A 15,457-nucleotide genomic window follows, 5' to 3' on the forward strand; every position below is an offset into this window, starting at 1 on the left:
GTCTCCCGGCTGCCTGCACCCCTGCTGCTCCTGAGCTGCCTGCTCGGCCCGCAGCCCCGCCGTTGCCCGCAGCCCCGCCGTTGCCCGCAGCCCCGCCGTTGCCCGCAGCCCCGCCGTTGCCCGCAGCCCCGCCGTTGCCCGCAGCCCCCGCCGTTGCCCGCAGCCCCCGCCGTTGCCCGCAGCCCCTCCGTTGCCCGCAGCCCCGCCGTTGCCTGCAGCCCCGCCGTTGCCCGCAGCCCCGGCGCAGCCCGCCGTTGCCATCTGCCGGGGAGCCCCGTTTTCACTGACTTCAGCCTGTAGAGCAGAACGTTGAGATCCCACCAGCATTTCTAAACCGCGTTTGTTGGTCCACGCTAATGTACTAATTAGTTCTACGCTGTCGCTCAGCTTGGTAATTAAATGTATCACCAGGTGGAGAGCACAGACACACACAATTCTAATCTCTGTTGCAATTCGCTCAGCAGGGCAGGTGCAGGTCACCTCCAAATACTACAGTAAACTATTTTACCCAAGACAACCCATTATTTCCTCTAGGAATGGAGTTCTTCCTTCTATCTTTATTTTTCTGCAATACTGTATATTCAAAAAAATCTGTTCAGCTGTGTGCAGGAAATGAGCCAAGGCTGCAGCAGGCACTGGAAGGGTGTGACTGTACATGCTGCTCTGAAATGCAAGGGGCAGAGCTGTGCAGACTGACGGCTTTAGAGCTTTAAATGTGGTCACTGTGTCAGCTTCATCACAAGCCACCGTATACTAAACACGTAGTTCAGAAAGATTCATAGAACACGTCTTACATAAACTGACTAAGATTACACTTAACATAGATGTAGGCTCTGAATCAAACACAGAAATCAGGTTCTCAAAACACGTCATGCTAAAAGTAGCTGGAGCAAAACATCTGGGGAGCTTCCAGATGTGTATAACTGTAGGAAGGGAATTCTATCTCCACATTCGTGTTTGGGGACCAGGGAAATGGGATTTCAATTATGCTTAAAGTAGAACCTCTACAGTCATAGACAGAAAGGGAAAGATATTTCAGACACCTAATTTTAATTGTCTGGATTTTACAAGTGCCAAAGAGTTTTCTGTTATGGTTATTGGTGAAAGGTTAAATCAGTTACACCGGCTTTGTGAATTATGTTTATTCTACTGTTGTTACTTGTGTTTATTTCATTTTTCCCTGCATTTTGTCTAGAACTATCCTCCTGTTTTGTCTTCATTTGGATTGCACACACTTATTTTCCTTTTCCAAACATAATGTTTTTTCTTAAAACAAAACTACATTCAAAAAAAATAGTAGATTATCTGTTAACACGGCCTGCACAGCTTCTACTGCTTGCACTATAAAATGCAAACACATGCACCACATAGAAAAAATGCTACGGCAGAAATGAACTCAGTTGTAAAAAATGAACTGTATTAATTATTTTCATTGCTAAACTATGTTCTAGTTAACTTTTTTTGACAGGAAAAGTGGTTTGGGCATACCTAAAACCAGAGTAGGCTTTTTCCAAGCTGCCTCGGTTTAGAGGTCATGAGGCAAGGAGAAGGTTGGCAGCCAGGACTAACAGGGGAAGGTGTTTGCACTTGAACTTGGTTCTTGGAAAATTACAAAGACATTTTCTGAGTGATGGTCCTATAACCTTGCAGAGTAGGGAAATACTTGTAACTTAGCAAATAAACGCATAAAATCCTCTAATTGAGAAAGGGTAGGCAGAAGATTTGCTGTTGTATTTTTAAATTTTGTAAACAAACTGGGACCATGGAAAATAAAGACTTTTGGGAAAACATCAGTGCTGAATTATGGTAAGGAAAGCAGAAGAAACTCTGCCAAGTAGCAAAAAGCTTTTGTGTAGCTTAGGGCATTAATGCTATAACAGTGTTTGTGGCTAATGAATGTTTTAGCACTCTGCTGGCTTTCACGTATGTCAATTCAAACATCCTCCTGGCTAAAAGGCAGATTCTTTTCCATTTGATCTGGCAAAATGTTTCTCTCATCTGTTCAGAGTTTTGGCTCTGTAACTGGACAGCATCATAACAGTCCACACAACAGTCGGATTTATGTTTATGACCTTGCCTATTTTTATAAGGCTCAAAAAGCATCAGGCTCGTCACAGAACTAGTAGAATTTAAGGCTTGCACAGAGCAAGGTGTATAGCTATTTCAGACGTTACACAGCTGCAAGCTGTGAACACAAAGTGTTAAGAAGTTTTCTGTTCCCGAACAAAAAGGAAGGAATGAAGGGCAGACATAATAACATTACATGACTACTCAGTCAAGCTGTCTGAGTCAAGACAGTTCTGTTCAGACTCACCTCCTGTTCCAGCAGGGCTCCGGCAGACAAGATATTCTGATTTATTTGTATCCCTGCTCATCTGGGCTATGGATCAGCCACACAGACCATACACGTATCTCCCCACCTACGAGCTGAGGCAAATACAGATCAGGCCACAGCATCGCTACAGGCGATTTTCTAGGTTGTGCTGCTTAACAGCAGACAAAATGTAGTATTTTCCTTTATAGAAAACCAAGGAATGGTGGCTTCAGAACAGGGGTGGTAAAGCACACACTAGCATCCAAAGCTGTTTCATGAAATACCAATATCATCAGCTACAGCCTTTCAGCACGGGAAGCATTCATCGATGCTGCAAAGAGCAGCTTTGCTGTGTCATCCTTTGAGATGAAGACAACGCTACAGAGTCCAACAGCCTCAGCTGGCAGAGCTCAGGGTACCAGACCTGCTGAAAATCTTGTACAGTAGAGATTTTTATCCCTTGCTCAGTTTAAAACAAACCAAGCAAATAAAATGAAGTAGAAAAGAGGGAAACAACAAAATCCATGAGTTAGCTGCAGCCTCAGGAAAAAGGGAGAGCAGAGGACCATTACTGAGCAGGAAAGGGACTGAATAATAGATGATGAGTCATGAATTGAAGGATTAGCACCTTCTTTTTGTTTCAGTAGAACATAGTTTAGCAATGAAGATGATTAATACAATTCATTTTAACAAGATGATAGTAGTACATGCAAAATTTGAGTTAAACCCCTTAACAAGTGTGTTAAATTCTGCATGGCCAGACAGAATTCACACTGAAGTGTTTTTTGAAAAAAAAAAAAAGCCCAAGCAAACCATAACTAACTACCCAAAGCAGTCTCTGCAACAATGGAAGTTATTTCTGAGTAGCCGTGCAGAACAAGAAACCTAAAGGACTTTCGAAAGATAAATAGTCCCATCTTCAAACATAGGAAAAATACAGACAAAAATCACGCTAGACCAACTAGCCTAACTTCATTATTTGAAAGGATTCTGGAATAAAAGACTAAAAATATTTCTAAAAATATCCAGAAGACTAAAAAGCGAGAAACTATTAATTGATTGATCAGCTTCCATCTTTGACAAGAGAGTTTACTTGCTGGTAATGGGGAAGAAGTAGGGTTTATGTAATTTGTCTTTGGTAAGATTTTTGACACAGTTCAATGCTAAAGGACTGCTAAGGAAGCTGGTTGGCCTAAATGATACCACCTAGACCCATGAGTGAATGATGACACTTTTAAAAAATGCATTTGAGTCTAATCATTAATAGTTCCCCATTAAACTGAAATGGCATTTCAAGTGGTGTTCTAGGAGTCTGTTCTGGCTCAGTCTTGGTTTGATTAAAGATTTTCATTAATTTTGGTGACAAAATAGAAAGAGTGCACACAAGATTTGGGACATTGTTCTGGAAGGGATTTTAGTCATTTTTGGAGACAAAAATTAAGAGAAAAATATTTTGACAAATTTTAAATACAGTCTAAACATGACATTCCATAAAGTGCAAAGTACCACACTTTGAAAGAGAAAGAAAATATGTTAATATAAACTGGGAAATAATAGGTTACTAGCAATATACTGAAATAGGATGTGAGATCTGCAGTGTACCATAATATAAATAACAAACGGTGAGATGTTACTGCAAACAGACAAATACTATTATAGCACCTAGTAAGAGATGTAATTTGAGAATGGTAGCAAATACTTATTTCATTCTAGTTGTAACAAATGAGGCCACAGTTCAATATTATATCCAAGTCTAGGCACGAGAGAGACCAGAAATCTGGGTACAGTCTGAAAAAGCGTGAAGGTATAGTTAAAATAAATACACCCACACCCCTCCCTGCTCCACGTGCACCCAACCTATTAGAAGATGATGATCAGTTGTTCTACTTGTCTGCTGGAGAAAAGGAAGAGAAAATCACCATACGGGAAAGATGACGGGCTGGCTATTGCAAAAATCTTTCCAAAGACAGTGTTTGAACCCTGGGATGCAGCAGCTGCCCTGGCCCTGCGCCCGGAGAGATCACAGAACACACAACGGTGAGGGCTGGAAGGGACCTCTTGAGAGCGTCGTGGTGTCTGGATCTGGTGGATTCTCACGCTGTCCAGTGAACAAGATGGTCCTTTCCAGTGATCCTGACAATTCAAATAATCCCTTGACAAACTCATGGTGTGTGCTACAAAGTGTTGTGCACAAACGGCCTGGGCCTCCCAGCACCCGCTGGGTCCGGGTGGTCCCGGTGGGTCCCGCGCAGTGAGCACGGGTGGGCACGAACGCGCCTCCTGCGCACCTTGGAAACAACGCTCATGACCGAGTCCCTGGCTGAAGGGCCGCCCAGCGCCGCGACCGGCTGTCAGAGCCGGGAGCTCCGCTCAGGGGACGCGGGGAGGCGGTTTTCGGCAGTGACATTAACACCTGCACAGAACCGCTGTCTGCCCACGGCTCCCAGCGCCCACGGGTGACAGAAGCGGCCCCGCCCCGCCCCTCTGACGTCACTGCGGCGTCGCTCCCGCACCATTCTTGTGTCGTGGCACGAACCCGGATGGGAACGCGAGGTGGAGACTGGGAAGGCCGCGCTGCCCAGCTGCCCTGCCCTCTTCCGCCCTCATCCTGCCCTCTTCCGCCCTCATCCTGCCCTCTTCCGCCCTCACCCTGCGCAGCCTCCTGACAGGACTGGAGCGGGTAGCGTCAACCCTTTAGCTGCGCATGCTCACCACCGCGGAGGACGCTGGGGCTGACGGGAGACGCTCTGTCCGGGCTCGCACGTGAGTAGCAGATCGTGCCACCAATGAGCGAGCGGGCTGCCCGGAAGTCCTGCCCGCAGCGGAGGGGGGGCATTGTTGTGGGTGACGTCCCGGGCGGAGGATGCGGGCGCCCCATTGGCTCGGGCTCGGCGGCCGCGCGCCGGGATCTTAAAGGGCGACGGGCCGCGGGCCGCGCCGGGCGGGCCCATGGCCAGCACCAGCAGCCCCCTGGTGAGTCCGGGCGAGGGGCCGCCCCAGCCCGCTGCGGCCGCGGCCCGCGGGGCGCCGGGGAGCGGGTAGGCCGGGGCCGGCCCGTGCGGGGGCAGCCGCCCGCGCCCTGTGCGCTGCGGGGCGGCGGGTCGCGGTGGGGTCTCCTGGGCGGTCCTGCCGGCGGCTCGGGCAGGGAGGGCGGCCGGGCGGGCGCTGCCCTCCACGGGGCCGGCCTCGGCGCGCCGCTCGCCGGCCTCGTTCCGCCTTCCGGATTGCCGCGGCCTCGGGCAGGGCCCCGCTCCCTCCCCAGGCGCCCGGGCCGGCCCGGCGGCGGGAGGACGCGGCGCTGGGACCGAGGCCGGAGCGGCCGCCCCGCGGCCTCCGGCGGAGCGTCGCTCTCGGTTCCGGGCGGCGGCGCAGCTTTGCCGGGCCGTGTCCCGCCGGGAGAGCCGCCGCGGTGGCCCCGGTACCCACCTGTTGCTGTGTGAAGGGTTTATTTTGTAGTGGAAACAAACGCGTGGGGAAGATCGTAGAGTCGTGATAGGGCGTGTGTCATACGCGGTTGTTGACGTTGGTCTGTAGTGTAAAACTGTAGCGTCTATAACTAAAACTGTACTGCCCTGCGAGCACTGGCCAATGTAAGATGGTGTTGTAGCTGAGACACAGAAGTGGTAAATCTTAGTTTGCATTATAGTTTATATGTTTTCGTTAGTGTATAAATTCCCTTACGAAAAGAGTGTTTCAGACAAAGACGACCACCGCTGTCATTGGTGCCGTGTCATTGGTAACTGATGGGCCGTGGTTCCTTATCCTGTGTGCACCCGGCACTTCTGGCTCTGGTGGTCGCTCTATGGGCCGTGAGCTGCCGGGCTGGACGGGGCTGCAGGGTCTGTTTTGTGGGAACTGGCCGAGCTGCGCTGATTCTTCAAGTCCTGTGTCCATGTGCTCTTCTCTTCGTACTCAGTGCTTTTTCATCAGGTTGTTAGACATAATCATATTTGTTGACTGAAGACAAGAATTATTATGTGGACTAGCATCACAGGAGAGGACACAAAATACTGTATCAAGGATTATGAAGTAAAGCGATGTTTGATTATTACAGGAATTAGTTTTGTTTCCCTGCCACTTGATAGAGCTCCATATAGCTGCTTCTCAGCATCAGAGATGACTTCTGTTTACTTGGATACCATCAAACAGGGAGTACACTTCCTTTTGTGCTTCTGGCCTTGTTGCCTCTCTTTCCAGGTTCTCTCCAAAATACTTTTCTATTCCTCTTCTATATACGGTTTAGATCCCTGCCTAGAAGAACATACAGAGAGAGAATGAATGAGGAACAAAGTTGACAACCATTTTTGTTAAAACTAAGATTATTTTTCAGGGTAGCTTGTTTTTAGGTCCTTCTCTTCCATCCTGTTAAATATTTATCTGGTCAGGTGAGTGTAGTGATTTGCAGTAGCAGATGGAGGTGTCTTGATTCACCTAACCTTTTTGTAATTCAGGTGATATCAAACGTGGGAAATCCAGTATATCTGAAACTGAGCAAGTTACTGTTAATGTTTGTGTGATAGAATAAATGACATTAGTGAGTTTCGTGATTATTTTGCTATGAATGCAAAAGACTTGGGGTGGGGGAATAGAGCACAGCTTTGAAAGAAATGCTCCAGCATTCCTCTGCTAAAACAATTAATTCTTGTATTTGTGTATGTGGGAACAATTCCTAAAACATTCTGCTTTTTTCTGAAGATGTGGTACCCAGGAGAGAATTGCACTTTTAAGAAGGAAACAACTTCAGTGCTGCTTTAGTTACAGTTGTCAGTGTGGTCTTAGTTATTTGCTGTTCATACGTTCATCGTAAGCGTATTTGGTCTCACATCAAGAAGTGCTCTTCCTCTCAAAGGGAAGGGTCTGGAAGAATGGTTATTTACATCTCCATCGTCAGTAACAATTTCACTGCTTTAGCTGCCCTGGTGATTATGAGATTCTGCCAGTGTTTCTGACCTGATAAAACCGGTAGTATAGTCATGGATGTGTCTGGACAAAACTGCTGGCTTTTTTCTTTCCCTGTAGAACTAATATAAACTACACTTGCCAAAGATCTGGGTTCTTAGTACAGTAAGTTCTGTATGTATGCTAGGAATTAAACTAGGCTATGGTAAGAGTTCTCTTTGTGGTTATTTGTAGATATAGAACTTTCAGACAGGCTTGAGGGGTTTTCCCTACATACCTGTCTCCTTAATATTCTCTTCTCTTGGGTTTTCAGGATAAGGCTGTGACTAGTCTTTATCACTCATGCATAGGTTTTTAAATGGGGTAAGTTTTCTGTAAATCTCTTACCAAAGCAGGCTGCACAAACAGAAAATAGAAGATCTTGTTGAGATGATGCTCAAAGGTGAAAAAATGGAAGAAGCCGAAGAGGAGCAGTTTTATATCCATTCATATTTCTAACATAGGAAGTGGTGGTAGCTAGTGGCAAGGAGGCAGTGCAGAGAATAATCTGAATATAATAGCGATGCTCAGCTGAACAATGAATCCACTGTGTGGGTAGGCTTTTTTAAAAAACAAACCCAAAAAATTATTGTTTGGGTTATTGGTCTGTTACTTACAATGCTCTAAGTAGGGTCTGTTCTGCACAGCTCTTGATGCTGTAGGGGTAGGTTTGCTGTAGCTGGGCGTTGTCAGCGCCCCGTGCGCTCGGGCTCATCTCGCTCCCCAGAGCAGATCGCTGGGTGACAGCACTGCCAGGGACGCTTGGGAAGGGATGCTGGCTATTGAAGTACTTGCAGGAATTTTGATACAGAAGGCGTGAAACCAGAGGTGCAGTCACTCTGTTACGCTGAAAAAAGGTAATAAACTGGCAAAATAACAAAAATAGGTTTGATCTATGAAGATGTTAAATATTTTAGTAAGCCTTGTTTTTTAACAGTAACCTTGTATTTTATCCTTTATTTTTTTCTAGAAAAGCTGTATGGATTGCTGTAGAAGTAGCACATTTATAGCATCGGAATATAAGTGAGAAATTACTTTTTAATATGGAAAGATAAGAACTTAATTCAGAAAACACTGTGTTTGAAAGATAAAATCTTCCAGGTTCCTCATATTGGAGCTTCCTGAAGAATTTGTATGAAGCCAAGGAATTATTGTTTCTGATATTTCAAATGGCAAAGCTTTTTTTGCATATGGCCAAGTTAGATTATGTATATATAAAAAAGAAGCAAAAAAGGGGAAGGAGCTGATTTTTCTCCCTCACCACTTCCCTTTCTGATTTGCAGGTAAGCTTGTAGAGAGTTACTGAGGTCTAAATAAAGTGTATGAAAAGACTGAACACAACATGCACAAAGTCAACTGTTTCATCTAGAACCTTATTTTTCACACCTTATGGTTTCTACTCAACAGTGCTGTAGGAAAGAAGTGGTTTGTTGTGTGACTAAATATTGAAACTGAGTTTTGCTCTGTGCTTTAAGAGACAAGCAGTAAATACTGGCAAATATTCTATAATTCTTTATGGTGAAAAATTGCAAGAATTATCTTGCTTAGCACATTCTTCTGAAAACAAAGTATTAAATTTGATGTTCCATTATTTAGTAATCCTGCAGGAATTTAATTTACAGTTCTTGACAGTGCCATCCAACCTTTGTATGCTCCATCTACATACATACTCCCACCTCGGTGTGGCTGCTGCTCCGCTCTTCACCCAAAACTGTTCTCTTTGCCTTCTAGAATTGCTAGAAAAGCCTAATGCAGGAAATCTTTGTGTGTTTGTTAGCGTGAGTTCCCATCCGCGCGGTGCAACACCTCTCGGTGTTGGTGTGCTTCAGGAGGTGACGGATGGTGCAGAGTGTGATCAAGACCGTTGCTGTCACAGATGCCTTTTGTTTTCTTGTGAGCTGGCCTGGATCTGCTTGTGTGAAATGAATTCTCAATGGCTTGTTTACATATAGAGCTATTTGGGGCATAGGCTGACTTTAGGTTCTTAGAGATTTTTGTGGTTTCCTGTTTCTGATCTGTTTTGAGGCTCAGAATGGGACGGGGGAGGCAGTGGAAGGGGCCCTTAAACAGTCTCTGCCCCCAAAGGTGCTTGGAACCGAAGTGCTTTGCTTAGCTTAGCACTGGAGGAGGTTAGAGGGTGACTGGCTGATAGGCAGGCTCTCACAAATCCTTTCATTAGCTTTAATCCCTACCTGAATTTGGAATTAGAATGCTGGAAACTAGTGACAGGAAATACCACTGTATGTGTAAAGTTGTCAAATTTAGAAAAAGGCATTTGCATTAACTAAAGTGTTTGGGTCAATGTTGCTCTGTATGTGAGAAATTCATTTCTGTAGAAACAAAATCACTCTTGTGGATAAAATAACTTTCTTCCCTAAATGAAGAGTCAAAACAGTCTTAATAATGTAGATGTGTTATCTGTGCTTCCACATCCTTGAACCTATTGGTTATATTTTGGCTGATATAACACGAGTCTGGTTTCCTCATTTCTTACGTCTGGATAAACTGTGTTAGAGATTGACTGCAGGAAGTCAGGAATGGGTGGTAGGTGGTCAGTTCAGTTGCAAAGGAGGTGGAGTGTCAAAGCCGAGCTTTGTCTCTGATGTTTTGAGATTATTATATAGGACTGGTATCTTCCAAAATTGATTTTGAACAAGGCAAGCAACTGCTGACTAGATACTGGAGTATTTTAAACAACCTACTTGTGCCTTACATCAATACAAAGTCCCTTAAAAAAATACTAATCAAATTCTCATAGGTTATTACAACATGACATTGTCAGACATAGCTAGGGCTTTGTATTTCCTCTGAAATAATAACTGTATCTTATGATGATTTAGTACAAGTATTTTCAACGTTACCTTCGTATTAGTGTATTTTTTCTTTGAATTGTATTAGCGCTGTTAATAAATCAAGCAGACTACATCAACTCGAATTCTTTTCATACTTCTGTTTCCCACTATTGCAAAGGTCCCAGACAGTTTAGGTAGAATAGCATCTTTGAAGAATTTTCTGCTCCAAGCTTTTCCCTTCCGTTAATAGTTATAATCCTTAATCTTGAGATATATTACCAGGACGTTATTTTAAAAGGAGTCTTCTTTTGAATGATGGTCAGTTCTATCAAAATACTTCAAGAGGTTTTTCTGAGGGAACAGCTTTGTGCAGTGCTCCCATCAATGTTTGCCTTCCAGTGACTCTGCACGTGCAGGTGAGCACAGTTGTTCTGATGGGTCGGAGTTCAGATTTCTTTAATCAGTTAGCATGGCAGTCTCTTTAAACTATAAAAAAATTCTCCTTTTATAGAGCTGAATGCCTTTGCAATGTGCGTAGTTTATTCATAAAAATGGTCTATTTAACAACAGATTTTTCATGTGGCAACTTCTGATATGAAAAAATGGCACTCCATGTAGATGTATGACTATAAAGATTCGCTTGCAAAACAAAGTTGTGTTAACATAGCTTTTATAATTGAAAGATGAGATTTCAATCTGTTATTTTAAATGTAGTGATTGGTAACCATTTATGAACCTTGATCAAGCTATAGATTTTTGACAAACGGGCTTCGAAGTGTTTTGCTGGCTGTGCCGGTTGGTTTCTGTAGGACACATTTGTTGTGTGATGAGGTTGATCTAAGTTCTCTGCAGGAATCGTTGCATATCATCTGACGATGAGATTTGCAAGAGCTGATGCAGCTCTGCACAGCATAAACACAAACCGCTGTGCTACAGAAGATGGATGTCAATGCTCTTTTAATACCTATGAATAACTAATACTCGGAGTAGGGTTTGTTTAGTGTAGTTTGAAGAAAGTGGCTTTCTGTGGTCTTCAAAGAACCCCTCTGTAGGAAAATACATCCTATTGACCCGGGAAAATATCTTTGGCATCTTTGTAAGAGGAGGGAGGAGGCCAGTGGGAAAGCTGTGCATGGTATCTGTTAATTGCCCCTTCTTATGCTCTTTTTCAGGTACAGGATGTGTGTCAGGTGCAGTTGCTGCATCTTTGTCAACTCTCTGAAACACCAGTGTGCCATGAAAAGAATATATTAAATATAATTGCCTACCTGTTCATGCCCAGGCTGTCAACGTTTAAATTATAAGCAATACAAAATAAATTTCAATTTTGGAATTTTTGGTTAGTATGACAATATCAAAATAATTCACAAAACCTCCCAGGTCAAGCGTATCTAGCTTTAACTGTCTTTAGCAGAATGTCAGTATTAAGAGTAGTGAGTCAGCTTTATCTCTAAAACTGTGAAGCGCCTGTTCGGTGAAAACAATTACATTCTCTCAATGTGAAATAGAGGCCTCTATTTCTCCTTAATTTCACAGATAAATAGGTGGACTCCATGTTTTTACTTGAAGAGAAGCGTATTAATTTGGACATGGAATCTTAGATGCATAGATTTGGGCAGATGTGGAAGCTGTGATTGCAGACTGCCAGCCAGGGAGGGTATCGTACACTGGGTCGTGTAGTATGTGTTTTGAAATCCTCTCGAATTCCGTTTGCAGGTGAAAAGGTTCATTCATAGACAGCCTGCAGTGCTGCTGTGTTGCTTTCTGAATCCTATCATTTCCTAAGCAGACTATGCTGTTGTAGGGCATACATGTTTGTGTTGCTTTATCTTCATGGTAGTCTGTGAACTTCTTAATAGCAATTTAATGTAATGCTTGTGACATACCCCAATCAGGAATTCTTATATCCAGTAAGACTTGTTTTGGATTGCAGGTGACCCTAATTTTCGGAGTTCTGTATTCTTTGATACCACCAGGCTGAAACAGTCAGGTTCTTTAATGAACACAGACTTGAGGAGCTTACCCTAGTCAGATGATTGGATGTTTTTACAGGGGTTCAGTGTCTTGATTTTCTCCTGAAACTGGTTTGTTTTCTTTTCCTCCTTAATGTTTGCACAGTACTACTGGCAGAAAGACTTTGCTTCTACTAGTTGGTGCTTTCTAGTTGTGTATATTCAGGTATGGACTAGGTTAAGTTCTTTGTCCACTTGTTTCCCACTGTTATGCCTAAGTTCTTGAGCTGTATTTTGATTTATAGTAATGTTTTGGTAGAGACGAAAGTAAGATCTGTTTGTGTAATTTACCAAAAGGTGTGGATTACTTTAAGTAAGATATTTACTTTGACAAAGGGCGAGTGATTTTCTCCCCCCTCCCCCCCCCCCCCCTTAAGTTTATGCAATTACTCTTTTTCTTTCAATCTTTTTGGTTTGAGAGTCAATCCAGGTGCGAACTGGAAGTCATCCTTGTTTGAGGGTGACTATTAATTATAAGTTGTTGAAGAATTTAACCAGTTTTACTCAGAATATATTCTATATTCATTTTCTTCAGTATTCTGTATTTCAGGTGTTATATAATGCCAAGTCAAATGTTTCATTGATGCCTATCTGCATGATTTCATTTAGTAGACCCCTAATACAGGTTACCATAAAAAACATTCACGAGAGGGTTGTGCCAATGTTCTAACTTATAAAGTCTCACCAGGATTGTTCATTATCAAACCAGATGTACCAGCTGAGGTGTAAAGCACAGGTTGCTTTCTGTAAATAATACTTTCTGTTAGCAAGGTCTGCTTTCAAAGAAAAAAAAAGGCCTTATAGGCAAGTGGATGCTCATGTCTGCCCTACATGCTAATCCAGCTGGAGATTCAGTGATGCAGTTGGACTCAGTGCTCGGACCAGGGGTGGGGCAGGACCCTGCGTGCACCAACTGTACCAGAAAGGAGATTTTGCGAATTGAGTTTCAGTGGAAGCAAAGACACTGAGTTGTCTTCAGGGTTCACTGTCATGGCAATTAGGATACAAGTAAAAGATACTCCAAACTTCAGAAGGCCAAGTCTTTTCAAGTAGAACTGTATCAGCAAAGCAGTGTTGCGGATTTGGTGATGGGAAAGAGCCAGCAGAGATGCAGTTGTGGTTGTGCGTGGTGTTTGTTTGCTGCATACTATGTGCTAAGATATATTGAAAGTTGTCGTGGTAGTGCTGTTGTCAAAATGCTGAATTGCAAAAAGGATTCCAGAAAGTATATGTCTTTCTAGATAGCTGGGAGCTTTGCCTGTGACTGATTTTTCATACAAAGGGGAGTGAGGAAAGTATAAAAGGAAAAATGGAGTGATATCTAGTGGGCTTTTTGCATTGATTCAAGTTTTCTTATCTCAACATTTTTCTACTGTTTGCAGCTAAGAAGGGAAAAGAACAATGTATGGACTTAATTCACATGGAATGTAAATAAAACAAAGAGTGTTTCTAGTGATTTATTGAAAATTAATGAAGATTTGGACATGTCTATTGATCTATAATTCCACTTATCTTCAGTAGATATTGTCTTCCTTATTATGTTTTCGAACAGTATGTTGTACTAAGAAGGAAACAATTTCTATATGGAAGTAAATTAGAAACAGCACCCTTAAGAACTTGGGCAAGTAGGTAGTGTTAGAGCAGTTTTTAAAAGTAGAGATAAAATGATTAGATCAGTGGTTATCAGTGTGGCGCACAGTGATCCGTGACGTGCAATAGGTGAGTCTGTTGTCACTGTGCGAGGGCCTGTGCTCTCACTGCCTTGCCAGCTGAGAAATGCTGATAATTGTGGGCAGGAAAGCATCCTCAAGCTTCTGAGAACTGCAGACACAGTTTAGAAGGTGTTTAAGTTGTTCAGCGATTGACTTCACATCTCACTAAAAGCATCTGCATCTAGCAGAGGCAGAACCTTGGATCTGATTTTTGCAAACGAGTGGCTGTACGAGGTTAGACCAGACGAGCTAGCCTGTATTCTGTCTCTGACACATGTGTAGACGTACATGTAGAAACATGTATAGTCTCTGCAGATGTTTTTTTTGGAAGCTTTTGAAATAAAACTGAGAAGGTAGATAATGCAGAACATAAAATAATAAGAATATGTGGAGTGTAGAAAGGCAAGTGTTGGAGTGACCTTTTCTGTAAGTGTTCAGGTGCAACATAACAAGTTCTGTCGCTTCCTAAGTAACTGATACTTTCAATCTATTGCATCTTTCTCTGTCCTTCTTGTTCTTAATCTTGACATTCCTTTGAGAAAGTCAGGGGACTAATTGACGTTATACCTTGGCTGAAAATAACCTTCTCTTCCTACAAAGTCCTTCACTCCTGTCTCTCCTTCCCTTAGGACTTTTCTGTACTTGATATTCATTGTGACTTAGTTTCAGATACTGTGCAAAAAATATACTGCATCCCACACCTTCCCCCTGTTTCTCACAGTGCTCCTTGGTGCTTTTATGGTGAGGTTTTTTGTGTTTGTGTTTTCAAGGTGATCTTGATAGCCGCAGAACCTAATCAGATCTCCCTCTGCCCCCCCCGCTGCTGTTTAACTTATAAACCCTGAGAGCTGCTCTAGAATAGCCTGACTGGAGCCAATTCATCATTTAAATCCTAATACTTAGTCTGTGTGCATGTGTTTTTATTTACTATATTTCAATTAATGGAATGTTTCTTTTATTGGCACCACGTCAGTTGTTGAGCAGTCCTGCTTGTGTCAGGCTCGTTGCAATCTTGATAGGAAAGAGTACAATTTGTTTTTACTTCTAGCTACTGTGCATCTTTATACAGGCTGCTGCTGGAGTCGTGCTCTGAGGGAAAGGTGATTCAGCTGGGATGGGAATGTTGGGATATCACCTAGTCTGGGAATGGTGTCAGCTCAGATATCTGCATAGAAGGTATAAAAGGAACTGTGACCTATAGCACACATACTTTAATGTGTATGCAATATTTTAATGACAATAGCATCAATATACTTCTCTTCAAAGGGAAGAATGCTGCACAACAGACTCGGAGTAGGGACATATCCCTCTCTCGGGGAGTTATTGAACTTCTTGAAAAGCAAAATTCTCCCGCCTGCCTCCAAGTCTTCCCCCAGCCTCGTCCCCCTTTTGTCCTCATGAATGCTGTGCAAAATACAGCAAATAGCTATAATTTTGGGCAGATTCCTCATCAGTCTCTGCTCTACCACAGAGCTCAGATGAAGGTCTAATGCAAGAAGTGGTTACCTGTTGTTGATCTGCTGCACTGTTGGTGTAGTCACTGTTCTTGGAACAAGCCCTAAGGAGAGTGGAGGTCCTGAGCGAGGAGGCTGCACACAGGCTGCAAAGGGAATCCTCCTGTATGCTTTTGCAAGATATTGTTTAGAACAGTTGCCTAATAATAGCTAATTTTCAGTCTTGTGGGAATTT

At 43.3% G+C, this 15,457-nt stretch overlaps 1 protein-coding gene across 2 annotated transcripts in view; it reads left to right on the forward strand.

Moving 5' to 3' along the window:
* The first annotated feature begins 5,163 nt into the window (after nucleotides 1–5,163).
* PDPK1 (3-phosphoinositide dependent protein kinase 1) overlaps nucleotides 5,164–15,457 on the forward strand; it is a 61,310-nt gene continuing 51,016 nt past the window's right edge. For both annotated transcript variants that reach the window (XM_082064448.1, XM_082064446.1), the window contains exon 1: nucleotides 5,164–5,287. In XM_082064448.1, the coding sequence (XP_081920574.1) occupies nucleotides 5,264–5,287 (24 nt within the window). In that variant the 5' untranslated portion in view covers nucleotides 5,164–5,263. The remainder of the gene's footprint in view (nucleotides 5,288–15,457) is intronic.

This window comes from Streptopelia decaocto, assembly GCF_964273445.1.
Source record: "Streptopelia decaocto genome assembly, chromosome: 13".
NCBI classification, from domain to species: Eukaryota; Metazoa; Chordata; class Aves; order Columbiformes; family Columbidae; genus Streptopelia; species Streptopelia decaocto.